The sequence below is a fragment of the Manacus candei genome, unplaced genomic scaffold (genome assembly GCF_025592945.1).
Source record: "Manacus candei isolate 608988 ecotype Guabito, Panama unplaced genomic scaffold, ASM2559294v1 h1tg000003l, whole genome shotgun sequence".
Lineage (NCBI taxonomy): Eukaryota > Metazoa > Chordata > Aves > Passeriformes > Pipridae > Manacus > Manacus candei.
This window is the reverse complement of record NW_026138051.1, coordinates 16,141,862-16,168,325: the sequence shown is the minus strand read 5'-3', so window position 1 is coordinate 16,168,325 and position 26,464 is coordinate 16,141,862. Positions and strand designations below refer to the sequence as shown.

Sequence of the window (26,464 nt, the reverse complement as noted above, 5' to 3'; positions counted from 1 at the left end):
AATCAGGTAATAATTCTGTAGCAAAGCAAGGGGTTGATTGCTGTTCTTGACATAAGATTTTACTAGAAAGTGGCATTTTAAATCTTCTGAAATGGAAGAATAAAATGTCACCTGACTCTTCAGCAGTTTAAGACACATTCCCTTTTCAGTGCACTTTCCCAGTAAACATTGAAAAGAATTTTGGTGACTGTTGTGTTGTCACCATGGAGGTGTCACGACTCTAAAAATGCTTCCTGTCAAGTCATAGTAAAATGTGTCTCTCAGGACCTCCACAGGTCCCTTTCCCAAGGTTTGTGATGGGCTGCCACTCCACAGAACCTGGAGTGGGAAAGGGGTACGGTGAAGTACCTGCTGTGGGTGGGGCTGTCACTGCTGGGAGCACGTGGAGGAAGCTCAGCTGTTGTTTGTGTCCCTCTGCTCCTGCCAGGCTGGATGTGATGGACAAATGGTGCTTGAGCAAGGGGAGTTCACAGGCTGTGCAAGGGTTGTTCTGGAATGGCAGTTGTTTGGTGCAGTTTTATTGGAGTGACAGACTGATGGGTGCAGTTAAAAAATGACTCGTGTCTTGATCATCTGTGTTTTTCTTTCTTCAGGTTTCAAATGCCCACAATTACTAAAATAGAAAACAGGGAAGAAGAGCAGCACTGCACTCTGGAGGTGAGGGTGAGTTACCTGGGTGTGGTGTGTGTGACTCCAGAGCTGTCAGGAACTTCTGAACCAGGGCTCTCTTTGGCTTTTATTTCACAGCTGAGGGAGAGAAACTTCCTTGTTACAGAAAGGTCTGTCACAAAAACCAGAAGACAATTTTTCTCCTGCTCTTCAGTGCAAAACCAGACTCTGTTCAGACAGTGAGAGGTTATCTAATAACACTGTTGATAAAGACAGTCAAATAGGACAGACTGTGTATTGTTGTAAATATGTGAAGTAAATGCTGTCTGATTTTTCTAATTTGTTCCTGAAAAAAATGTAGAAATCTTGGTGGAACTGTCTGACATTGAGGTGGGAAATTATCTCAAGCAAAGTGTTTATAGGTAGCATTTACAGAGCTGAGTAAATGAGAAAAATGTGTTTCTGTAAACTCCAGCAGAAAGCACTTTTAGGTAAATCAGTTCCAGTGCAACAGAAAAGAGGCGACAGCTGAGACCACAGCAAGTAACAGGTACTTTATAATGGAAAATACTAAATTTGCTTTTTAAATAAATCTGGTTTGAAAACAAAGCCCAGCCCATAAAGAAATGGCCCCATGCTTTACCTACTAGTCTAATTCAGCTTTCTAACAACTCTCTGTTGCTTTGTCTGTGAGTACAGTGTGTAGTTATGACCTGTGCTCTGTAGCATTTACAGTGCAGAGTCTACAAATACACCCCCAAGCCTTCGAGGGGCTGAGCCTGCTACCCCTCCAGTACAGCCACCTGTCCTGAGCAGCAAACTGGGCTTGTTTTGAACAGGTTGCCCGTGCCTCTCTGCTCCAGTGTGGGGAAGAGGTGTGCTGTTTTCACTGGGATTTACCATTCTGCCAGCTGCATATGCAAAACACATTATTTGCCTAATGGTGGCCTTTGTCGGGGAACTGTCCCACCACACCCAGGAACTCCTGTTCAGAGTCTGTGTCTGCCCTGAGGGGCGTTCCCTTCGTGTGTTTTGCTGTGCCAGGGAGTTGAGGAAACACAGGTTGGTGTCACTGAGGGCATGGGCAGTAGATGTGCACTGCCCTTGCATGGCTGACACCAGCCCACAGTAACTGTGCCCATCAGTAACTCACATTTCTGCTCTTTGCAGCCTCTCCAGAGCCGTGCCCAACACAACCACAGTGAGGCACCCGACTCCTGGGGCACCTGCAGTCAGGACCCCTGCACAGTCAGGCCCAGGTAAGGGATGGCATTAGACAAACATGGCCTTCTGCCTCTTTTAAGCCTTTTTTTTTTGTAGATCACCAAAGGTGAAAAGTCATTTAAGGACAGTCTAAGTAAGATTATTTATTGGGATAGAAGACACTGACACTGTTCTGTGTCACTACTCTGTTAACTCTGTAGATGCACCCCATGTGTCACTGCTCTACAGAAAGGGGGAGTTGTTTTAGAGTAGTAATTGGTTTCAGATGGGCATGGCCATCCTCATGCAAAGGATAGGATTTAACTAATTTAACCCTCTTTCTGTAGAGCCAGGCTGAAGTGGTTGACAGTTGCTGGTGCAAACTCTTACTTGGTTCCTGAAATTCCTGGCCCATCTCAGCCTGGACACACTCAAAGAGCAGCACCAGGAGCAGGTTTTACCTGTGGCTGTTTCTCCAGTTCTGAAAAGCACGAGCACAGCTGGACATCCAACATCACCTCTGGGGAGGCCTGGGATCAGGGGCCAGGAAAGGGACCCACCACTGGTCCTTCACTTGTCAAGATTCAGGTGGAGGAACAGGGCACCACCTCACTCCCCACTCCAGCTGTTTCCAGGACAGACAGACGTGATTCAGAAAGTTACACTTGGGTTTATTTCATGGTTACATGTATCCTCCAGCATTGCCTGTGCTATATATTATTGGTGAACAGAAATGGCTGCAGAAGTAAAGCAAAGCAAGAACCCCACTATAAAAAGCACCTTTGGTTTAAACTTTGCCCTGTGATTCTCTGTGCTGTGTTGCTCAGACAACAACTTACTCATGAATACTGAATTATTTTGAAATAATTGCTGTGGGCCTGGAAGGAGCAGAAATTGTTAAAGGCAGGTTGATCTGATGAGGAAATTTAGTCCATGAGCTATTTTCATACAAAGTTCTTCTATATAAAAATATACCAAGTTCTTGAAAATTTCAAGCACAGCAAATAAATACTTACAGCTGGTTTGGAGTTGAACATACATCACCTCTGAGGTCAGAAACATTCTCTAAAATGACCCTTTGCCCAACCATTCACTGAACTGGATCCTGCTGGCATTTCCCAGTTCAGAAGCTGGTTTTGAGGAGTTGTGTGGCTGCTGTAAGTTAAGTAATTGTCCTTTGTGTCTGAGCTTCCCACACAGAGGCAGGTGAAGGTAAGCAGTTTTCAGTGAGGTATTTTTGAAGTTCCCTGTGAAGGTGGTTTCTGGGGTTTTTATCATCTCCAGATGGCAGCCTGAGACTGCACTGGAAGCAGCCCCATGATGTGTGGGACTGACATGGGTGCCATTCCCACTCTCAGCATGAGGAGACAGGACAGAGGAATATGGCTACCAGAACAAAGAGGAAAAGGTTTCAGGTGTCTTCCTTCTGTCTCTTAGATCACTTCAGGACTGGCTGAAGAACAGGAGTTAGTCAAGAAAAGCTGAAGTCCACAGAGGGATGGCAACCTGCTCTTCTGAGGGAAAAGTGAGTCCTCAGTGTGTTCCCAGCCCTCCTCACTGGCAGACTGAACCTTTTCTGGGTGCAGAGTAGCAGAAAGTAAAGCAGGTGGAGTGGCTGTGAACTCCTTCAAACAGCTCTGATGGCCCAGAGGTTTCTTTCAGTCCTGAAAGAAACAAACAGCTAGTTAGAAACAAACTTAGTTCTGTTTTAAAACAAAACTGTGTGTTATAAAGCATCTTACTTGTTTTCTCCAGCAGCCTGAGTGTCTGAGGGAACCAGTGAGCCCTTCTTCTGTACCAAACTCTTTATTTTTTAACTTTTTTATTAATGTTTAATTGCTTGACATTTCACTAGGTTGCAATGCAACTTGGTGAGTTTTAGGCATCAGTAATAAAACTCTGCTGTTTGCCAGTGACCTCTGCCTTTTACTTACTTAATCCCACTGCAGGTCACATACACCAGGTGTGTTACCCTTTGACTGTCTCTTGGTTGTATCCCCCCAAACCACGCTGTTAACCCCCATGTCCATGTGCTGCTGTGTCACTGCACCTGCAGGCACCAGAACACCTGGTTGGGGACCAGCACCTTGACATTTCTCCAGCCTTGGACTTTATTTTGAGTCTGGTGTAAGCAGACTCAGCACCACGAGCCTGTGCCCTGTAACAGAAATAGCTTCTGCAGCCCTATTTTCTATTTGCACTCTGAATCACTGCTTAAAGTGACACCACTTTTCTGCATTCCTGGGTTAGCCACTGCCCTGGCTCAAGCTGAGTTTCAGGGATGTGGTGTTTAGTATGTTTTAGTAATAGCTTGGAGTCATTAATGCTGCTGATTCAAAGGAGCACTGCCCACCCAAAACCCTCCTCACCTGAGAGCACAGCAGGGACACATCCCTCCCACCTGCCCAGTACAGCAACACCCTCGGGACTGGTGTTAGAGCAACGCTGCTGCTTTTGTTCAAGGTAATTGCATGCCGGAGAAAACAACAAAAGGTTTTATTTGTACCCCACCCACCAATTACTGCAGCTTGCAAGAGCCGGGACAGTTCCTTGAGTGTAATCAGTCACTTTGCTTTTTGCAGAGTTAAATTACCATGAGAGCCTCTCTCAGCTGCCAGTTTGGCCAATACTTGCTTTGGAGTTAAACTGAACACTTGGGGATTGCTGGGAGGGAACAGCCCCTCTCCAGGTAAACTTACGTGTTTCCATATCTCCCCAGTCCTCTCAATGACAATAGTTTGGGATTTATTGACAGGTGATGTGACCTTGTAGTCATCAGACAGGAGGCCCAGAATAGGATACTGATTCCTGTACCTGTGAAAGAGAATTGCCAACTTGTAGAATGAGATCTGCAGCCCTGTGTCCAAATCCCTAACTGTGACCTTGCCCCACAGCCCTGCCAGTCCTTAATCCCCAAAGAGCTGCACAAAGCCAGCAGAGACATTTCAGTGTCACTGTGACACATTGGACCCCCCTCCCAGTGCTGAACCCTCTCTGTACAGGAAAACCTCTCTTGTCTTTTTCCCCTTTAGGTTGAACAGGAAGGATTAAGACATTTGCAGGAACAGCTTGATTAGCAGAGAGGAGAGAAAGGAGAACCCAAAGGATGTATTTTTAAGGAAGGTGAATAACCACGTTACTTTTTAGTGATGATGGCTGTCACTCCAGGGGACTGACTGCCCGATAACTTCTCCTGCTTCAGTCTGAAGAGCTCCTGAGAAAACCAACAGAAAACATTCACAGGAAATAATGTTTTCTGAAGCATCAGTTCAATAAAGTTGCTACAAAATATTTGCAGAAATTCCTCCTAGAGAACAGTGTGAAAAGTCTGTCCTTCCAGAAGGCTGGCAGAGGATTCAGTTAGAACAAATCCTAACCCTGATTCCTGAGCCAGGAGAGGACAAGTGACTACCCCGTGAGCTTCCACCTACACAGGACATGGAGGTTTTAATACACAACCTCTTAAAAGAGAAACAACTTGTATTATTTTACCTCTTGCTGTTGTTTAATAAAAGCCTCTTTGTCCTCCAGCATTGATGTCAGTTCGTGCAGCCTCATTTGTAAGTCACTGTTGCTCCCCTCCCTCCTGGAGATGTCCTGCTGGAACTGGCATAACTGGGACTGCAAAACAGGCAGGGAGCAGAGCAGTCAGGAGCATATGCTCCAGGCAGGAAGGGTGTATTTTTTCATTACCAGCATGAACAGTAAGACCCAGTGATTTCCAACTCAGAAGGTTGAGCAGCACAGTAAATTCAGAAAGTGCTGATTGGACTGAATTCAACCCAGTATCAGTTTAATAGTTTAATAACTCAGTCTTTTGACTAATTTCTTACCTTATCAGGATGCACAAGATAACCCTTTAGGAAAGCCTGCTAATTGGACTGATCCCTAATTTCTACATCTAACGAATGTTGGGGTTTTTTTTTAATCACAGTTTTATGTTCTATAGAAGGGTTTCTGAGCCATCATTAGTGTCTATGAATAAAGTAACTGCAGAACCAAAAGACACCCAAAAGGTACCTGTGGTAGCTCATTCTTGTTGTTAAGGACAAGAGCAGCTCTTTTCCTGCTCCCACACACGTGCCAGGTGGAACCACTCACCCTGAGGCTGCGGATCTCCCGGTCCTTGTCCTCCCTCAGGTTGTTGATCATCTCCACGTATCGGCTGGAGAGCTCATCTGTGGTGGTCTGGAGTGTGGGGCTGGAGCAGCTCTGCAGGGAATAAGTAGTTTTATTTTCATACTTTAATCTGTCTGTGAGTACCAGCTCCTGCCCCCAGAGCAGGTGAGTGTTACCTGCAGCTTGAGGCTCTGGATCTCCTGCTCCAGGGCCCTCTTGCCGTACTCCAGCTCCTTCAGCTGACAGTCCTTGTCGCCCTCGCTGAGCCGCAGCGACAGCAGCTGCTCCTCCAGAGAGCGGCACTTGGCAGTGCTGTCCCTCAGCCCTTGCTGCAAAACACACAGGGAATGAGGGCACGAGCTCCTCAAGGCAGTAACAGCACCACACACACCAGCCAGCAGAGAATACCCAAAAGTCAGCAAACGGCCCAGTTTTTGGCTGACTGGAATTACACTGAAATCTGAATTACATTTGGATTTACCTGCTGCTGACGATTGTTCTCCCTTAGAGAAGCCAACATGGTTTCATATTCTTTTACTTGAGAATCCTTAAAAGCCAAATCCTTCTTCAGCAAGACATTGTCGGTTTCCAGCTTCTGTGGGACAAAAGTGTTCACAGTCAACAGCTCCAGTTTTTCAGTAAACTCTTCCCATGAAGTGCAACACACTGAGGGGGTGTTCTAGAACTGAGAAAATAGTCAACATAGGACACACTGCAGTGTCTGTGGCTTTGTGGGATCCTGGACACTGCTCTTCCCGTCTGCCCCAGAAAGAATTTAAACAGAAGCCAACAAAAACAAACAAGAAAAACCCAAACAAAAGCCTGAAAACAAACAAAAATCCCACCCAAAAAACCCAAACAAACAAACAAACAAAAAAAAAGAAAAACAAAACAAAGAAAAAACCCCCAACCAACCCAAAACTAAGACCTCCTTGTTCTCTGTTAAAGATGACAGTTAAAACACCCTCTCCCTAAACTTTGCATGTTACAGGAGAATGCTGTGACATTCCCAGTGGTGCCAAGCACTTGGGCTGGTGTGGGAAACATTTCTGCTTCCCTAACAGCTCTCTGTATCCACAGCCACAGAGCTCCAGCTTCCAGACTGGGATGCTGTACCCAGAGAACCTCTGGAGCTGCCAAAGCCACCAGCACCATCCAACCTCCTCTGCTGTGGGAACAGAGTAGCCCCAGCCTGGATCCAGCACTGGAATGTCAGCGTTGGACTCCTGCTGCCAGGGAAAACAGGTGGATGAGCCCTGGGAAGGGAGGAACCTGCTCACCCCCAGGTCATCCTGCAAATGGCACAGCTCCTCCCGGAGGTTCTTGAAAGTGGAAAGCACAAGTCTCAGGGATTTATCCGACGTCGCTCTCATCTAGGAGGGAAAGAATGAAATGGATAATTGGGATTAATTAGCTCTGTTTACAAAATGAAATGGATAATTGGGATTCATTAGCTCTGTTTACAATATGCTTGACAAGAGGTAGAACAGAAACTGCTGTACAGCTGAAAATCAGTTTTAAACTACTGCACATCCTTTGAAATGCCCACAATTTCTACAAGAAACACATTTTCATGCACTTTGTTCTGCAGATGCCATAGTTTTAAATTGCTGCCTTGCAACACAGGACAACATTCTAAAATGGAAGGAACAAGAGAGTAAGGAACTGCCTTTGTATACCAATAAAGGGGAAAATGCACGTGCTAATATTGCACGATCATTGCTTGAGCATTCAAAGCTTTATGCTTACACTGATTTTAAAAAATTACTGCCCTGCCTGAGAAGCCATGGAATGAGTCGTGTCTGAGATCTGGCAAGGCTTTGGGCTCAAGGGTGAGGGAATTTAATTAACATTTTCAAAAATTTAAATTAAAAAAGTTCATACAACCAACTCCTCCCATTAAAAGGAGAAAGATCCCAAAGATGAAAGGAGTCACCTGGATGAAAGAAAAAGGCAGAAGTGCATCACAGCCAAGCACTGTTCTCCTTTGGAATGTTAATTTTAATGCCTGTAACAGCTGTCTGTTGATTCAGGTGAAAACACAAGTTGTTGCATTTCATGATACATTTCTGGTATTTTAAAGAAGAAATACAGACTTTGAAAGGACACACGAGTAAATCCTTAAGTTGTGACTCACCTGGAAGGGCTGAATATTCTGTGCAAAAGCTGTGGTTTTTACTGCCTGGACAAAAGTGAACCTTCCTGTCTGTTCCCTTGATTTGTTGCTCATCCCAGCTGAAGGATGTGCTCACAGTTCCATCCATGTGGGGATTGGCTCTTGTGTGATTTTTTTATCCCCACTGGTGCCATTGTGTAACTGAGGCTTCAAAAATCCCATTTCTGGTGTCACTCACCTCTTTGTTTTTTAATAAAAGTGGAATTTCAGTTTTGACTTCTGGGTTTTGTTGGGTTTATTGTTAAATACACTATAGAGCAGTTTAAAAGAAGGAATTAAGTCAAAATATTTGAATTTAGACTATAAAACTTAAGTAAAACCCCACTCAGCAATCACTTGGGTGTTGATGTCCATCTTCCTTCTAAGAGAAGCTGGAAGGGATTTGGGAGCTCATCTTGTCCCAGCCTCCTGCTTAAAGCAAGACAAGCTCTGAGTTCAGACCAGGTTGCTTGTTCACAACTTCATTTCAATGGATATTTTTTAACAGGAAGCAACTCCAAGGTGCAGCTCCCAAGTAGGATCACCCTACCCCCACCTCGGGGAGCCTGGCTCAGGACACACCTGCAGAGCAGTGCAGGTTGTTCTGGATCCTGTTCCAACATTCCTGCCTGGCAAATGCAGCACTAAGTGCTGAGCTGTGCTTGTGGCACTGGGTAACAAACAGCCCCACTCCTGCTGTGGTTCCATTTGTAAAGGTTTTTGTCCTCCTGATCTGGTTCTTTAGCTCCCTCCCCAGCCATGGGGTTGGGCTGTGAGCAGTTGGGATGCAGGCTCTGCTCCTGGCTGGCATTTAGTTGTTTCCCAGCACTGCAATACTTTCTGTCATGTGTTTTCAGCGCCTACTGTTTGTTTTTGGCTTTTAAAGCAAAGTATTAATACACAACACAGACAGAAAGATGAAAGGTCTCAGTTCTGTTGTCGGTGATCAAAAGCCAAGACAGTTTCCAGTGAAACTGCAGGAAAGCACCAGTAAAGTTCAGTTTAAAAAATGGGACTGTGGGTCCAGCTGCCACACTTCCCTCGTGGCCACCTGGAGCATTCCATCCCCTGCACACCAGAAAAATGGAATGAGGGGAATACAGAGTGAACTCTTAAGTATGTTATGTACAAAGTCCCTGCTGTGGGTAAGCCAACTGCTGTTTCAAGTTCCTGTTGGCTTCCACACTCCCATACCTGGAGGAGATAACGAATCTGCTGCTTTGTTGCCTCAGACAGTCCTTTGGGAATTAATTCTTCAATATCTTCAGTCTAAGCAAAGAAGGGAAGAAAGGGGAGACATCTTGATTAAGAATTTTGCCTGGTAGATAGTAATGTGGTTTCTTCATTAATTACACAGCCCTACTATGAAAAACATGTTTAGAACAAGGCAAATAAGAATGAAAATAGATTAAAGAATATTTAAAAAAAATTCCAGCCTTTTATATTTGGGGCATATACAAAGTGAGATGAAGTGGTACACGAAGCATATATTCAAATCCTCGAGTTCCACATTTATTTTAAAAACAGTATTCAAACCAATCCTCTCCCAAGAAAAAACAGCTGATGCTACAGCAACTCCCAGCAGTTTATGGTGGGGTCAAATCTCGTGTTTCTGACCAGTGGACAGACTCACTGAACACGAGGTGACCAACAGGAGGTTGTGCCAGCTATTCAATGGCATTTGCTGTCTGCAGTTGAACCCTGGACAAGTATTTCTGCCACACACACAGTGCCTTTAAAGGTGCAGCTCGTGCTGCTCAGCAGCAGATTTACTGGCAAGAGAGTGAAGGATCCTTTTCAAAAGCACACTGTAGAATACAGGTACCTGTGCAAGTTGTTTTCCACTGAAACCATTATTGACACTGCAGGGAAGACTTCTAAAATTTGACTCTCGTATTGGAATAATGCAAATTACTGAAGTTTCCTTTCAGCATTATCACATTTGCAAATACCTGCCTGGCAGTAGGTGTCAGGCTTTGAATATTAATGCCAAGCAGAAATCATTCACTAACAAAGACCAGCCTCCTTTATGGAGGCTTGAGCTTGGCTTAATTCCCTTGCAGCCCCCCCTCACTGGTATCAGCACTGACACCAGGGGACAGCCTGTGCTCACCTGAGATGTGAACTCGATGTCATGGTTCCTGTAAAACACAAAATCCAAAGGATCCATTAACAAAAAGCTGCTTGAGAACTTTAAGAATTCACACCCACATTCAACGCTGAAAGCCTGTCTATAAAACACTGAGCAGGGAAGGGGCTTCATCAGCTGAAGAGCTGTTTCCTTCCCTCTGAGGTGCCAGGCAATGTGAGCTGTCAAACACCACTCCATGGGGAAATTCCTGAGGAGCCTGGAGTACCAACAGCAGCACAGCTGACACAAGCTGACTGTCCCCATTTCTTTGGGCAGTTACCTCAATTATGGGCAGTTAAGCCAATTACATTAATTGCCTGGGTAATGGTTTGCCCACAACTCTGCTGCAATCCACTGACACGCTGAAAGTGTTTACTTGGCAGCACCAGGGGTTCTGTGATGGTTAAATTCCCCTTTTCCCTGCTACAGGACCACTTTCCTCATTTCAGTGGCTTTGGGAAGCACTAAGACTGGAAGTGAGAGGGAAGAGTGAAGGGGGTTGGGAGTGAAGGGGATTGTGAGGGGAAGGCTGTGGAGCCCCAGAGCCCTGGTTGCTGTGACTCTGCATTTCTTCCCACAGACAGTCTGCAGGGCTCTGCAGAAAACGTGCTTGATGTTAATTTGCATGTAGAAACCGAGCTTTATGCCTCATGGTGGCTGTCTTTTATGACACAGCAGCGCAACAGGACAGAGGAAGTTTGGATTCTTGGGTCATTTTTTCAGAACCCAGCCATAGAATCATGTCATTAAATATAAGTCAGAGTGTGCTGTAAGTATTTGTTTGCTCAGTGTGCAAACAGGCACAGGATACTTATTCCTTAATGAATTTGAAAAAGCATCAAGTTCAATACATTTCCTTGGCTTGCAGCATTTTTATGTCCTCAGTTACTCTGCAAATTATGAACGTGTAAAACATGCAGTCAATTCTAGTTGTCCGGGAAGAAAAAAAAAAAAAAAAAAGAGCACAACTCTCAACCAACACTGTCCTCTCGGCTGTGCAGTGCACAGATTCCTGGGATATGGGAATGGCAGCACAGGTCCAATGCCAGTACCTGCCTCCAATCTTCTCCACGTGCTGCAGCAAACAGCTGTACAGGTCGTTGCCCTTGCGGTGCAGCTCAGCCAGGAGCTCCCCGAAGTAGCGACAGTCCAGCTGGTCCGGGCTCTCCTGGGAGCAGTTCACCTGGCAGGACACAGGCAGGGAGGTCAGAATGGAGCTCCCTTCTTTGGGGTGAAAGCTGAGCACGAGAATGCTACAGGTATGATGGATTTGGGCTTGTTTGCTCGAACTAATTTGCAGTTTGTTTACGCTGTGCTTTTCCTTGGTAACGAGTCTTTTGTGTCTCCTGGTTCTCAGTAAACTGTACAGAAATGAATGACTTCCTTTACAACAACAAGTAGGCAAAGTACTCTCTTCCACAGCAATGTAATCGTCAGGATGCTAAAATGGGAAGTGTTGGGAACTAGGAAATCTGTCAGACACCTGCTGCCACAGCTGAGGTGGATAAAACACCCGTGGGCAGCACCCAGATGGGACCAGGTGGGTGCAGGATCCCCCAGGGCAGCAGTGGGGTTTGCACTGCACAGTCCAAATATTTTCCTGTGTGAACAACAAAAGAATTCCAGAGGCAGCCCAAGCCAAGTGTGCCCGAGCTGGTCTATGGGAGTGCCTGGCAATGAAGGTTCTGCACAGGTCCAACACCAAGGTCCCCAGGATGTTTGTCTTGTCACCCAAACACTGACTGGGCTCAGGAAGGACTGCACTCCCTCCCCAGCTCCACTAACAGGGTACAGGTACAACTGAAAGCTCATTTAGTGTTTCCAGTGAATCTGTGTCAAAAACTTCTGCATCAAATTGAAATACATTTGAAGCCCTTGTTGATCAGTGTAGGAGGAAAGAAATCCTGAACTGATGCTTGTCAAGGTTATAGAACAACATGTCTTTTCTCCAAAACTAGGGGCAGAAGCTGTGCATCCCTCAGTCTTTGTTGTACAGACTGACAGAGGAAACCTGACTCAGTCAATGGTAATGCTCCCAGACAAAGAAAAACAAAACCAAACAAATCATCAAGACTTTACACAATTAAAGGACCTTGGAATGATGCTCAGGACACCTGAGCACAGGTCTATGCCAACAAGAAATAGGATACAACACCTAAACCAGCCTTTTTCCACCCCAACAGCACAGGAGAGAGCCTTGGACAGTCCCAGAGCAGTCTGCAACAAGCACACAAAGTTACCTGCAACACACCCCTGGACTCTGCTGTTTCAGCACCACACACTTGTAAGGAATCACCTGTGAAGGGTCTGAACCCAACCCGGGGATCACGGACACACAAACCCCTTCATCCCCCACATTTTGTCCTCTGCCCCCAAACCAAAGGAGCAGCAGAACCCTCAGCCCGTGGCCCTCACCTGCTCGCAGGAGTGCAGGGGGACCCTCCTGACGGTGTGGCCCCGGCAGTCATCGCTCCCCGGCGCCGGGAACACCGGGAACACCTCGCTGGGGCTGCTGGTCTGGGTGTGCTGGCACTGCTGGGTGACCGGGGCGGGCTCTGGGCAGGGCTGGCACTGCTCTGCCTGCTGGCACAGCTGGGACACCTGGAACTGCTTCTCCTGCCAACAAAAAGGGTGTTCTCAGCTGCTGGACACGGCTCTGTGAGCTGGGAGCTCGATACCGAAATGAATGGAATGTGTTTGGGACTGGGAAGGCTGATGGTGGGTTCAGATATTTTAATAATCCCAATAAAACTGCCTTTTTTTTTTTCCTAACTGAGCATGAGTTTGCCTCACGCTTTCATACTTGAGGGCTGGAATTCACCACCCCCTCACATTTTAGAGGCTGCAAGTGAGAAGCACAGAAGAGACACCTTTCCCATGGCATATTTAACCACATGTGGAAATTTTCTTCAAAACTACACTCCTGATTTGACTTAAATCTAGATATACCCCAGGTAAAAAAACCCAGAAGTGAAAATATGACTCCACAATTTTTTATTATTTTCTTTCCACACCAGCTGTGGAAAGAAAAAAGCTATTATTTATAATTACCTCCCCCTCTCACTCCCCTTTTCCACTTCAGAGAATGGGTATTACATCTAATTCACCTATTAAAATCCAGAGTGGCACAAAAACTTCAGTTTTAAATAACAAAGTAAAAAAACCCAGATAAACCATTCTGAAATACCCTTAATTTCAATTCTTTTCTCCTTGGGAAATGTTTCAGAGCAATAAAAAAGGAGTAGTATTTTTGCTATTGACAAAACAGCAGTTCTAAGATGAAAATCCAGACAGTTTTGCCAAATACATTTTTTCAAGAGTAAAACAAAAAAAAATTGTCTTATTAATGCCCTTTTTGTAAAAAAATTATCTTGGTTGTTCTGCTGTGGAGCTACTGCAAGAAACCAATTCTCAGTCACTATTCAGATATTGACTGACAGTGTCAGAGATACAACAGCAGTTTGTTATTCTGCAAGAATAAATTATTAGGAATGATAAAGCAAACATTTCAGCTTCTGCTCTCCATAAATATTGCTTCATTTACTTTCAGATTGTGTCCTGTATCACAGCAAGGCAATTCTCAGGTTGGCAGCTATTACCAACAAAACCAAACAAAAAACCAGAACCAAACCAACCCAGAAATATCAATTTGCTTTTTAAAACAGATAATATAAACACTCAACTTACTTGGAGGGGATTTAATAGCTCATATTTTCTTATTGTCTTTTCATAGATGACATTATTTCCAGGGCCGAAAGTCCCCGCTCTGAGAAATGGGGATAATGGCTCCTGTAAAACCTGTAAATAAAAACATCCATAAACGTTGTCAAACAGCAAATTCAGGATTAGTGTGATTTTGACTAAAAAACTACAAGCGATTTTTGTAATTTGAAGACACATCTATTGTAGGACATTCCTTTAGGATGTGTCCATTGGAGTGTATGTCCATTTGGAAACTAAGTGGCTGTGCTTCCATGGAGACCACGTGAAATAAATATAGTGGAACAGTTAGTAATTAATCTTAATAAAACTTCACTGCTGAGGGGTGGAAGCCTGACTGGCCGTTGTGCAGTGTTTTCAATTCCCAGTAATTCCATCTGTCACCATCAGAGGTATGAGCTGTGTGATCCCAAAGTATTTATCATCCCTACAGGATGCAGCTGGGCACTTCATGGAATGAGGGGAACTGAGGGAACTCCAGCACTGAACACTTTCCTACCTGGTCAGGATTCTCGATAATGATCCTTCGAATAGTGCCCTGCAAGGAGGAAAATAAGCAAAGGTTCAGTATTACTGCACTTCCACCTCCAAAACATTTCTGGCAGAGCTCAGGACCACATGGATTCCCAAAGTAATCTGGATACAGTCACTGGCTGTAAATATATTGGGATCCATGGGCCACAATCACCTGGAGATGTTTTAAATCCAGGGCCTTCCCACCCCAAAGGAATTAGCCCAGCACAGCAACACCCATTCCATCATTCTCCTTTTTGTTAGTTTGGGTTTTCTCAATCACCTCCTAGCAGGTGTGATGGAATCAGTCCTTATTTTCTCTGAGTGCAGCAGAACAGGCTACAAATCAAAACTGGACAAGGTCTCCATGGATTCCCTCTCCCTGGTTCCACAGACACCCTCCTTCACTTTCGATTTTTCATTTTACATACCAAGGTCAGCTGGTGTAAATGGAGGTGCATCTTCAACACTTTTTGTTTCACTGAGGGAAGAAAATTTGTATTTTGCCTAAATTCAGAAATAGAAGGGCAGAGGAGCTGCCCACCAACCCCACTGGGTTATACCCAGAGGGCACAACTTCACAACTGCCAGCTATGGAAATGGTGCCCACATGGAACATCTGCCCATTCCTGAGTGAAAAATGAGAAGTGCCTTTTTAAATTACAGGAATCCATAAGTGGCAGCAGCTTTGTTCATTTTTCAAACATATTTTTTCCCTTTTTCCCCAGCACCATCCAGAAGCAATTGCAGACATTATCCCCCATCCTGTGGGCCACCACCAGCTCTAACAAATTGCACACATTGCTTCAGGTCTCCACAACCAATACTTTATCCAAGCAAGCAACATTCCCACTTAATCCAATCTAAGGATTTGGCAACTTATTAGTTTACAGCACCCTGATTATTTTTCCTCACAGCACAAACCTCCAATTTTCATAATAAATCACTTCTTCCCCAAACCCGTGGGGAAGTTTATGTGGCTGCAGTTCAGTCTTGGAGACATTGTCAGCTGGGTGAGAGCAGCTCTGAAGTAGGTCAGCTTTCCTGTGAGCTGTTGCATAAGTTTAGGAAGCCTGGAGCAGTTTTCCAAATCTCCCAAAAGTGAATCATAACAGCGCCAGGAAAGAGAAGCCGAAGTAGAAAAGAAACTCTTTTAGCAGCAATTGCAGGAATTAAGACATTTCAAAATTAAAAAACTAAAACAAAATTTAAAATAATAACTGCTGCAGAAGCTTAGAAAGCTGCTCAGTGCTCCTCCCACACTGTCCAGAGGGAAGTCTGACATGGAAGGGAACCCACGGACTGTACCAGGACATGACACAGAGCTCTAGAACTCACAGCCCAGTCCTGCACCACTGACACCTGCAGGATTTGAACTGAAAAGTAAAATACTCAACAAATGAACGCCCGCTGGTCCTTCCTCCAGCCCAGTTTCAGAGCAGGCACAGCCCAGATCCCAGTGCCTGTCACTGGCCCCGTCCATCCCGGAGCACTCGGAGCTGCGACACCCGAGTGCCGTGGGAGAGCAGGGATTGTTTCACTCAGCGCTGACAGAACGGCACATGAACCAGATAACCATTGTGTGTGACACAAAAAACACTCTTTGAATTCACTGGGAGGTTGGACAAACCTGCCTGGAGTGAACCACGCTGCCACAGGGCTGTGGGATACGTAACTCTCACTGGTTTAGGGAGGATAACAAGGGAAGTTATTTTACCTTGTTACCTGTGTGCTCCCAGAGGAACACATCCAGAACGGAGAAGACTGGAGTATTTTAAGTTTAAATGGGCCCTTATAATATTCACAAGGACACTCTAGTCCTATGTGCAATAATATATGGAACCTAAGAATGTTTTGCTTGGATAGAATTATGCTTATTTTTGAGATACCCAAACTCTTTCATTTCCAGAGAACTTTGATGCAGATACACTTCCCTCACTGCTTTACAAACACAGATTTGCCTGCCCTTCCTCCCATTCCTGCTGAGCAGGCTGGGCTGGCACAGGCTGGGAGGGGACCCTGTGTCTGTGCCAGCCTGGACTGCCCCACACATGGCTCCTCACTCTGCACAACCAGCTGCCACCTCCAAGGCCTCTGGAGCTGCTACTTCATTTTCCATCATTCCCAAGGGCCACAGCTCTGGCTACTCTCTCATTTCCAGCAATGCTTTGGAGATGCAGTATTTTCTACACTGGAGAAGGAAGGGGAATGTGGCATTCCAAAGGGGAGAGCTCAGTGCCATTGTGTATTTCAGTGGCACGACTGGGTTTGGAATTTTTAACAGCCTGACCAGCCAATTTGTGTCTATTTTATGGAGTCACAGAATGGTTTCAGTTGGAAGGGACCATAAAGATCATCCGGTTCCAACCCCCTGCCATCGGATTTATAAGGATAATTTCTAAAGGTAACACACTTTCATAAATATTTTTGCTAGTCTTTAAAATTTTTAAATTTAAAAAAAAAATAAATTGATAGATTCATCCACTTAGTGTGTGCAATGTTGTGCAGAAGCAATCAGTAAATTCACTTTTGTTGCCCACTTTTGTCTTCACTTCAGCCAACCCAGCGATGAAAGTGAGAATTCCACCTCTGTCAAGACCCTTTATCCATAGCACATTGTCTTGCTAATTACAAGCAATCCAGTCATCTAACCAGGATTTATGAGTTCCATTTGGCAGGTGAAATGGGGAAATGGCAGGCTGTGTTTGAAGGCTGTTACAACACAGACCAACCCTAAAGCTGGTTAATGTTACACCACTTTCACGAGAGCCTTTTGCACGTCACAGAACTGAGCCCAGCTGTGGAAAGACAGAATTTCTCACACAGACAGACAACCCCTACAAAGCCTGTCAGGGTTTTGCCCTCTGCTCTAACAGCAAACAACTTGCATGTGCCTTTTCATGACCATGGTGAAGGGGTTCGTACATATAAGCCATACTGGAGCAGAAATTACTCTAAACAACATTCTTCACTTAGATCAAGCAGAGCAAAATTTGCTGTGAATTAAACCAGATGAAGCCTGCCATGGCTGGGAGCAGCATTTGGCCTCTACAAAGTTACACCAAAAAAGCAAAACCAACCCTGAATCCTGAACCCCCCAAAATGCCCACACTTGTGCCCTGTGCACACACCAATTTTCAAATTCAAATTCTCCCTCCCTCATTCTCCCTACAAACATACATGAACACAGGAGCACACACCAACCACGTGACTAAACACCAGGGACACAGACATTTATCATTAATCCACACAAGGTCTGCAGGAGCAAATTAAATATTGCTCCAAGAGCCCTTTGCTTTACCAGCAGTACAAAGCTTTAACTACAGCTCTGGGCTGCCACTGACCAAAAATGCTTGTGTTCCATTAAAACACGGATGTGAGTTTGGTATCGTTCCATTATTCACTTCACAATCAGCTCAAAGGGCAACTGAACCAGCTCCTGGGAATGTCCTACACCCCTCCCAGGGCTTCTCTCTGCCAACTCCCATTCAGCACCAAGTGTGTGACTTCCCTGTTAGTTACTGTTTTCTTCTTTATTAACTTCCTAATAATCTGTATTAGGCACCTTCCCTCTCCACCGCTGAAACTGCAACCCACACAGAGCCTGACTGAGCTACACCCTCTTGTCTTTAAAGTCTCGTCCAGCAAAACACTTCAGCAAGAAATTAGTTTTCATCAGCAGGGCTTAATGGATTCAGTGACTAAAAGAGATGTTGAAAATTAAACATCCTTCATAGGGCAGCGACAGCATTTGAGTCTGTAATCACTGCTCACACTTATCTAGGCAGAGGAAGCCTGGGACTGCAGTGTTTACTCCAATGAATATTTAATTAATTGACTGCAATTCAAGCTATCATCCTGCCTAGGTGAGCAGATCACTTATCTGGGAGGTGAGACGCAGTGTTTACACTCCTGCCCTACATCTTGCAAAAGAGGGATTAACAGCTTGGAAACAGCGGGAATGGCTCTGCCATAACCAAGTCAGATAAAAATATTACAATTAGACGCTCATTCAGGTTGGGAAAACGCACTAAAATCATCAAGTCCAGCCATTCCCACAGCACTGCCAAGGCCATCACTAACCCACATCCTCAAATGCCACATCTACATGTTTTTTAAACACTTCCAGGGATGGTGACTCCACCATTTCACTGGGCAACCTGTTCCAATGTTTGACCATCCTTTCCACAAAGAAAATTTTCCTAATATTCAATCTAAACCTCCCCTGACAAAACCTGCAGCCATTTCCTCTTCTCCTTGAGCCATCCTAGAGAGGAAGGCAGCCTGAAACTGTGCAAACACTACTTTGAAAGGAAATCAGATCTTGTATCGGTCTTAATCCCGATTCTTTTTGACAGTTAAATATTTTATATCACAGGGAAGAAAATTCAGTAGGAGTTCATCTTGAAACAACTGTACTTTGCCTCATGAGTATAGCAGAGCAATCCTATTAATGTCAATGACAGACTGATGTATGAGGGAAAAAACGGTTTGAGAATAAATTCTGTTTTCTGTTTTTGTAGTCAAATCTGTTCTTAAACTATTGGCTTCTAGTTTTCAGACACCAATTACATGTGTCAAAACTACATTAAATTCCATCGATACCTTCAAGCCACGTCCTGAACACACACACAGAGCAAACCTGCTGAACTGCATTGTGAGGGCATTGCAAGCTGAACTCCAGCACCTCGGTGCGGACCTGGTTAGCATCATCGATTCAAAGAGAACTGTCAGGCACACAGGTTTATGCTGGATTTACGTGGGCAGCACCGAGTCAGCAGAGCAGCGCTGGGGACATCCCGGCGTGGGAAGGGAGCAGCGCCCGCGGCGGCTCCGCCGGGATCGCTGCTGTTCCACGGGAGGAACGGGCACAAGCGGTGTCCTGGGGCAAAAGGGGTGATGGAGCTGCGGGGCGGACACGGGGCATCGCCCAGCGGCGACGGGGGCTCTGCACGGGGGGTCTTGGGACGGCGGGGAGCGGCTCAAGTGGATTTTCCACAGGGAAACCCGCAGGGCTGTGAGGGGCTGGACCCGAACCACCCCTGCGGGGAGCCCGGCCCGGCCCGACCCGACCCTCCGCCGCGCCGGGCGGACCCGCAGCCCGGGAACGGCTCATCCCGGGCGTGTCCGGGAGCAGCGCCCGAGGCCGGGCAGGAGCAGGTCCGGCTTGCGGGAGTGGGTCCGGGAGCGGTGCCCCGAGCTGCGGGAGCAGTGCCCGGGGTGCGGGAGCGGTGCCCCGGGTGCGGGAGCGGTGCCCCGGGCTGCGGGAGCGGTGCCCCGGGCTGCGGGAGCGGTGCCCCGGGGCTGCGGGAGCAGTGCCCCGGGTGCGGGAGCAGTGCCGGGGTGCGGGAGCAGTGCCGGGGTGCGGGAGCAGTGCCCAGGGTGCGGGAGCAGTGCCCCGGGGGTGCGGGAGCAGTGCCCGGGGTGCGGGAGCAGTGCCCCGGGTGCGGGAGCAGTGCCCGGGTGCGGGAGCAGTGCCCGGGTGCGGGAGCAGGGTGGTGCCCGTACCTGCGGCGGGTCGCAGCCGTGGCCGCAGTCCAGCGGCGAGGCGGCCCGGGAGGAGCAGGACGCGCTGAGCCGGCGGCAGCCCGGGCCGTAGGTGCGCACCCGGTCATACACCACGGCCCCGTCCAGGGGCTGGTCCAGGCAGGGCAGCGGCCGCGGCGGCTCCGGGCACGGCGGGGGCTCGGGGCAGGGCGGCGGCTCCGGGCAGGCCCTGCGGGCGGGCAGGGTGCTGTAGTGCTGCTGCCGCCGGTAGTAGTGGTGCTGCTGCTGGTGCGGCTGCGGGAGGTGCGGGGGCAGCGCGGGCGGCTGCGGCTGCTGCTGCCCCGCGAACATCCCGGCGGCGGCAGCGACTGCGGCGGGGCGGCGGGACCGATTAGTACCTGCCGAGCCGCGCCTTGGGCGGGCCGCACCTGGGGCGGGGAGCCCCGGCCGCTCCCCCTCCGCGGGCGGGACACGGGACACGGGACACAGCACATGGGACACGGGACACGGGACACAGCACATAGGACACAGCACATGGGACCCGAGCGGGGCCGCCGCGGGTCCCGGGCTGCGGCTGCAGCACAGTCACCTGCCCCCCATACCGGCCACGGTCCCGAGCTTCTGGCAACAGCACCTCTAATGCAAAAATTAGAGAAAAATAAAGCACTACTGTATTCAGTGAAGCCCTTTGTTATTATCTGTTTACAGCGTGTGTGGAGGGAGTGTAAATTCTTAGTTGTCTGCTACTCAGTTAAATGACTTAAATACTTTTCACAGGAGGCGATGAACTTCCCCACAGAGCCCTTCACATCTGCAGGAGCCGCTGCCTCGGCCCCCGTGCAGCAAACTCTGCCTGGGAAAGGAGAATGTTCTCTAAATGCATCCCTGCAACTGCATGGAGAGCACAGGCCACCTTCAGGAACAGTACTGGTCCCAGAATCACAGATTGGTCTGGGTTGGGAGGGACCTTAAAGCCCACCCCCTGCCATGGGCAGGGACACCTTCCACTAGCCCAGGTTTCTACAAGCCCAGTCCAACCTGGCCTTGGACACTTCCAAGGATGGGGCAGCCACAGCTTCTCTGGGTAACCTGTGCCAGGGCCTCCCCACCCTCACAGAGAGGAATTTCTTCTCAATATCCATCGAACCCTGCCCTCTGGCAGTGGGAAGCCATTCTCCCTGTCCTGTCACTCCAGGCCCCTGTCAGAAGTCCCTCGTCATTACAGATGGAATACAACATGGCACTTACCTAGAAAGGAGGGCTTGGGTTACTTATTCAAAATCTCACTGTGCAGAGAAGATGTGAACTCAGTTTCTCAATCCAGCATATTTTGGTTTGGGTTCCTTTGGCAGCGTCAGGCAAGCCCTAACTGAGAACACAACTTTGTTCTGCAAGGTAATGTAGCAATCACATAATTGTACAATCTTGTGTAATAAATATTATCCTTAATAATAAACCTTAAGATTCTTTATTTTGTCAGTTTGTTTCCCCTGCATGCTTACTGTGCTGTAAGGTCACACAGTACAGTCACACAGAACAAAAAATCGTTTCTATAGGACCATGTTAGGGCAAGACTCCTTTGAGGTGACAGAGCAACATTGACTGCCTTGTTCTATACTGGCCACTCACTCTGTCTGTGAAATTAAAAAGTGCTCACCAGATCTGTTCAATAGGCTGTGGGACACGTGCATTTTAGGGTGAGGGCCTACAACAATTCAGTATTTTAAGGCACTGTGAAATCTGGAGACATACTCATCATGTATACGAAGTTCCACTCTTCCTTCAGGCATTAAACCCAAACAGACATCCTGCTTTACATAGGAGTGTGTATAAAAAGCATTTGAGGTAAATTCTATCCCACTGGTTTCAAAGGAAATACATGCAAAGAAAACCTTCTCTTAAAGCCCTATTTTTGGTTCACCAGCTTGGAAAAGCTGTTGGCGGTTTCTCACAAAACAATTTTAAAAAGACCATTTCTTGGAAGGAATAAAATATGGTTACAACAGCCCAGTCTCTGTTTTACACAGACCATAAGAAACTACTCTATACTTCAGTAGGATACTACAGAAACTTCAGGAATGCTCCTCAGGGGAAAGAAAGCTGCTGTAATATATAATGTGGGAACATTGTTGGTTTGCCAGCTCAGGAATGTTACCTGTGTGCAGCATGTTACCCTGCTTAATAAAGAAATTTCTACAAGGGTCAGCACAAAGCAAGCCCCAAGTCATCCCATTGTAATGGAAATAGGGAACAACTTCCGGAAAGCTTTGTAGATGTGGAGGAATATTGGAGTCATAAATCACAAAAGTAAGTAATATCCCTACCAGGTAATAAAAAGAGCCTCAAACAAAGCTTTTGAATTTTAATGTGACCAAAGTTACATCCAAACCTGGGATGATACTGTGCTGTGTCCTGCAGGGTGTTGCCTGTTCTGGAGGAGTTCTGGCTGTGACAGCTCGGGCTGGGAGGAATAAAACTATGTTTGGGTATAAAATAGGAGAGGAAAGTACTCACTTGGGAAGAGCACTACAAGAAACAATATTTACAACCTTTACGCTTTCATTATTTAAGTTGTTTGTCACGTGGGGGTGAGAAGCTGTCTGAAGGACTGAGGCAGAGAGGGTTAAGAAGCCTGGCAGGCAGCTGCACCCCTTAAGCATCTTGATGAGGCAGAGATAAAAATCTGCTTTCAGCTGAAAAGAAGGCTCTAGAGATGGAAGTGAAGGCAGAACCAGCTGGTGAGCAGAGGCTTTGTTTTTGTGATCCTCCCCTTGAAGGCAGAACCATCAGTGCACCTGAGGTTTGGTGGAAGGTGCCTGTTTGCAGTCACTGATCCAGATAGCCCAGTGCACCCACTGTGTCCCTGCTAACCTGATCCAGATAGCCCAGTGCACCCACTTCATCCCTATTAACCTCTTAACCCTGAACTATCCGTATCAGGCCGTGCTGATAGCGGGACAACACCTGGCAGAGAGGGAATCAAAGCAGGAAGATGTCTCTCTCCTCCTTCCAAATGGCTGGGACAGTCTGGCTACAGGGCTCTGCTCTGGTCCCAGCTAAAGCTGAGCACCAGCAGTGCCTGTAGGCATTTCCAGACATGAGAGCAGATGTCTAGAACTTGCTGCTCTAATCACAAGTACATCACTGATTTTTAAAAAGCTGTGTGTTCATAGCAAAAATGACTTGGTGATGGCCACATCTCCCTGTTTGCAGGTCAGGCTTCATGACCTTGACTTCTCTGGAGCTGCTTGGATAAGCAGATTGTGCTTTCTGGGGTCCACCCTGGGGCAGAGGGGATTTAGAGGAGCCAGCAGGAGTTGAGTGGGGAAAGGGAAACACCAGACGAGTCCAGAGCAAAGGTCTGGCTGGGAACACCCAGCTAGTGTTGGAGTGTTGGCTCTGTGGCACCTGGACCCCCATCTGCCACCTTTCCACGGGAATTGCAGGGTAGGGAATGCTGAGAGAAAGGATGACAAGTTGTTTTTCATACTGCCTGATCCTTTGCCCTTCTGGTTCATGCCTCTGCAATGACAACATTCTCCATTTCCCACAAGAAAAAAAATTAAAAAGCGCATAGTGGGAATACCTTGAATTGTTTTAGGACAGCAGTAGTTGGCTATTTATATTTTAATTAAAAAAATAAGAACAGCTCTATCAATTCAGATCAAGACACCACCTAGACCTCAAGCAGAAGCAGGTGCTGAAGAACCATCAGTATATTCCAAAAAGTGTCCCAAGAGGAAGAACCACTGTAACACTTCTCTCTCAGTACTTTCCCACTCATTAATTATTTTCAGCTCTGGATATTTCATAAGGACAATACGGTTTTTTCTCACCAGTAACCTCTGGTCTCACATATATGGCCTTGCTCATTACACTCCTTGTGTTCATGTAAACTTTTGGCACCCACACAGTCCTCTGGAATTCCAGCAGATCTGCCACTGAAGAACCTCCTTTTGATCCTGACTCCTAGTTCAGTTCTTCCAGACAACTTCATAATTTCTCCATTAAGTCCTCTCTCTTCCAGTCTAGAAATGAACAGCCCTATTCAATCTTCTACACAGATATGTTGTTCCATATAGTGGGTGATTAATGTCCTTTTCATGACCCTTTTTCTGCTCTAATAGACCCTTGACCAGTATTCCAGGTGGTGAAAAATCATGGATTTACACAATGGTTCAGTGATGTTTACCTTTTTGTTCTCTATTATTTTCTTAACGGCTTCTAATATTTGGTTTGCTTTTTTTGACTGCTCCTAAACTGGTGTTTCCCTGGAATTATCTGTCCTGACCACAGAGTCCTGCACTGGAGCAGCAATAGGCTGCTCAGAGCCCATCATTTCCCATGTTCCACACAAGCATCACTGGGTACTCCCCTACAATGACCTCTTATCTGCTGTATCATTTATATTTTATTTAGAAATGTATTTTAACAAGATAACTCACAATACAGGCAGCAGGATTGGATCTGAAATGTTTCTTATGTGATTTCAGAATTTTAATTCTCTTTATACATTCAGGGGTAAGAAAATTAGGGTTGAACAGAGTTTAGGGTATGGCTTAAAGACTATTATTTACCTTGATGGCATTAACTCATTATCAGACCATAAAGTTTGAAGGAAAACTCTCTTATCCCATTAATATATTCCTTGTAATAAATTGTGATATCAGTTGAAGTTTATACACTTCAAAAAGAAAGAGAAATCACTGGAAAATACAAAGAAATCTAGACTTAAAAATTGTATCTATTGATTAATAACTAGGATGATTAAAATTGTCAAGGAACATGCAAATACACTTCTTCTGCAAATATACTTCCTTCTACTTTTGCTGTACCAGTAGAGAGGAAAAATAAACTTTGTGTTATACTATAACAACAGTACATTTTATTCCAAGATGGAATAAAATGGCTTTGTTTCATAAGGACACTGTGAGGGCTGTCAGGACCTTCAGCTACTCAAAAGCTGGTATATCATTCTAGGAAGTGAAACAATACCCTGCTGTCCTTACCCTGAAGCAGAAGTCACTCCTTTTTTCTAACCATTTTCCTGTTTGAATTATTGAGGTTCTTTAACAGTCAATTTACTTGGTTTCAAACAATTGATCCTATGCAGGAGATTGGTGATCAAACAGAAAAAAACCCTCGCTGAGCAACTTTTCTCCCACCCATTAAAGACCTTATTCAGCATCCTAAGGAGCTTTGAAAACCTCAGTTTAATAAAACACTGCCAGTTATCATTGACCAAATATTGACTGGGGAAAAAAAAAAACCTCAGGAAGGTAACATTGTATGATAAAGATAAGATTTTACCTAATGATAAGGCTTAGTACTAAATAAAAAGATGATGTTAAACTTTCTTCACTGCAGAAGCCCTCTGAGCAGCCAGCAGTGGTGTCTCTATTATGCTGTCAGGTCTAATTTCTAGTTCAGGGATGCTCCAAGCAAGCTGATAAAGGACAGGGCCTGCAGACATGTGAACACAGCAGCTGATCTGAGCACTCAGATATTTCAAGGTTCACGCCAAGATATTACATTCATTATGACCAAAGAGCAGGAAACAAGTTCAGTTCCAAAGCAACAATTTGCATTTCCCTCTCCTGGACAGACTCCCTGAGGAACAATCCTCTTTATTAAAGGAGATAAAGGAGCTGTGATGGGGACACACTAAAATAAAGGCTGGTACTTTGCATTTCTTTAGGAAAACAAGGCAGGTATTGGGGTATTTATTTATCTTTGCTCTTACTTGGACATGATTAAAATGTGTTGTAGAAACAGCTGGTCTGTCTTTAAAGAAAATCTGAAATCATTAAGCAAGTAACACAGAAAAGTGGTTAGAATATAAAATTATTAGAAGCAAGTTCTTAACATCTGTAAATAAAATCTACTGTAGATTTTATAGACTCTTTTTCCACCCAAAAACTTATCAAGACAAGAGAATGGCTTAAGATATACCTAATTTCTGATTCATCATCATCTCCATATTATTCAACTGCTGTAAGATTTCTATGGCCAAGTGCAAAGGGTGATTGGAATTTAAAATAACAAGTGTAACGAGGAAATCTTTGCTCAGTGCACATTCTGGATATACAAAGATTAGAACAAAATATTTTGAGCAATCTGGGCACAGAAACTGGAATAGAAATAGGGATGGTTTAACCTGCTTCATGCTACTGGGCCACTAGTAACTACTAACAATTGTAGCAGCCAGACAGGGTGACTGGAACACCTTGTCCTCTCTTCTACACCAGATTATTTGGCTAAATATATCATATACTGTAACATATATCTTTCTGCCGTGAAATTTAAGGGGTTTTCCATAGTTCCTCTACCTGTGAGTGACCAAAGTTTTGCTATATTCCTATAATTTATACCTGACATTTCAATTTTCTGTGAGTGCAGTCTTTATGCAACACGGAGAAGTTTCCAGGTTACAGATGCATTTACCGAGTTTTTTGTTTTGTTAAAGTAAAACATTGTGCAGAATTTAATTTAAAAAAAAATATTCAATTTGAGTCCTTAAATTAGGA

General features: G+C 45.7%; 1 protein-coding gene and 1 long non-coding RNA gene across 2 annotated transcripts; one reads left to right on the top strand and one right to left on the bottom strand.

Moving 5' to 3' along the window:
- The first annotated feature begins 19 nt into the window (after positions 1–19).
- On the top strand, positions 20–4,513 carry LOC127470818 (uncharacterized). Its single transcript, XR_007904402.1, has 3 exons — positions 20–1,868; positions 3,250–4,275; positions 4,395–4,513. It is a non-coding gene; the product is annotated as an uncharacterized LOC127470818 (long non-coding RNA).
- POF1B (POF1B actin binding protein) lies at positions 3,332–20,309 on the bottom strand. Its single transcript, XM_051786265.1, has 15 exons — positions 19,959–20,309; positions 14,437–14,475; positions 13,905–14,015; positions 12,633–12,833; positions 11,270–11,400; positions 10,200–10,227; positions 9,281–9,355; positions 7,212–7,304; positions 6,413–6,526; positions 6,108–6,260; positions 5,914–6,024; positions 5,305–5,433; positions 4,953–5,026; positions 4,512–4,626; positions 3,332–3,476 (listed from the first exon to the last, which is right to left on the bottom strand). The coding sequence occupies exons 1-15, from the start codon at positions 20,286–20,288 to the stop codon at positions 3,471–3,473; spliced, it is 1,710 nt and encodes a 569-aa protein (XP_051642225.1). The 5' UTR covers positions 20,289–20,309; the 3' UTR covers positions 3,332–3,470.
- Positions 20,310–26,464: the final 6,155 nt, after the last annotated feature.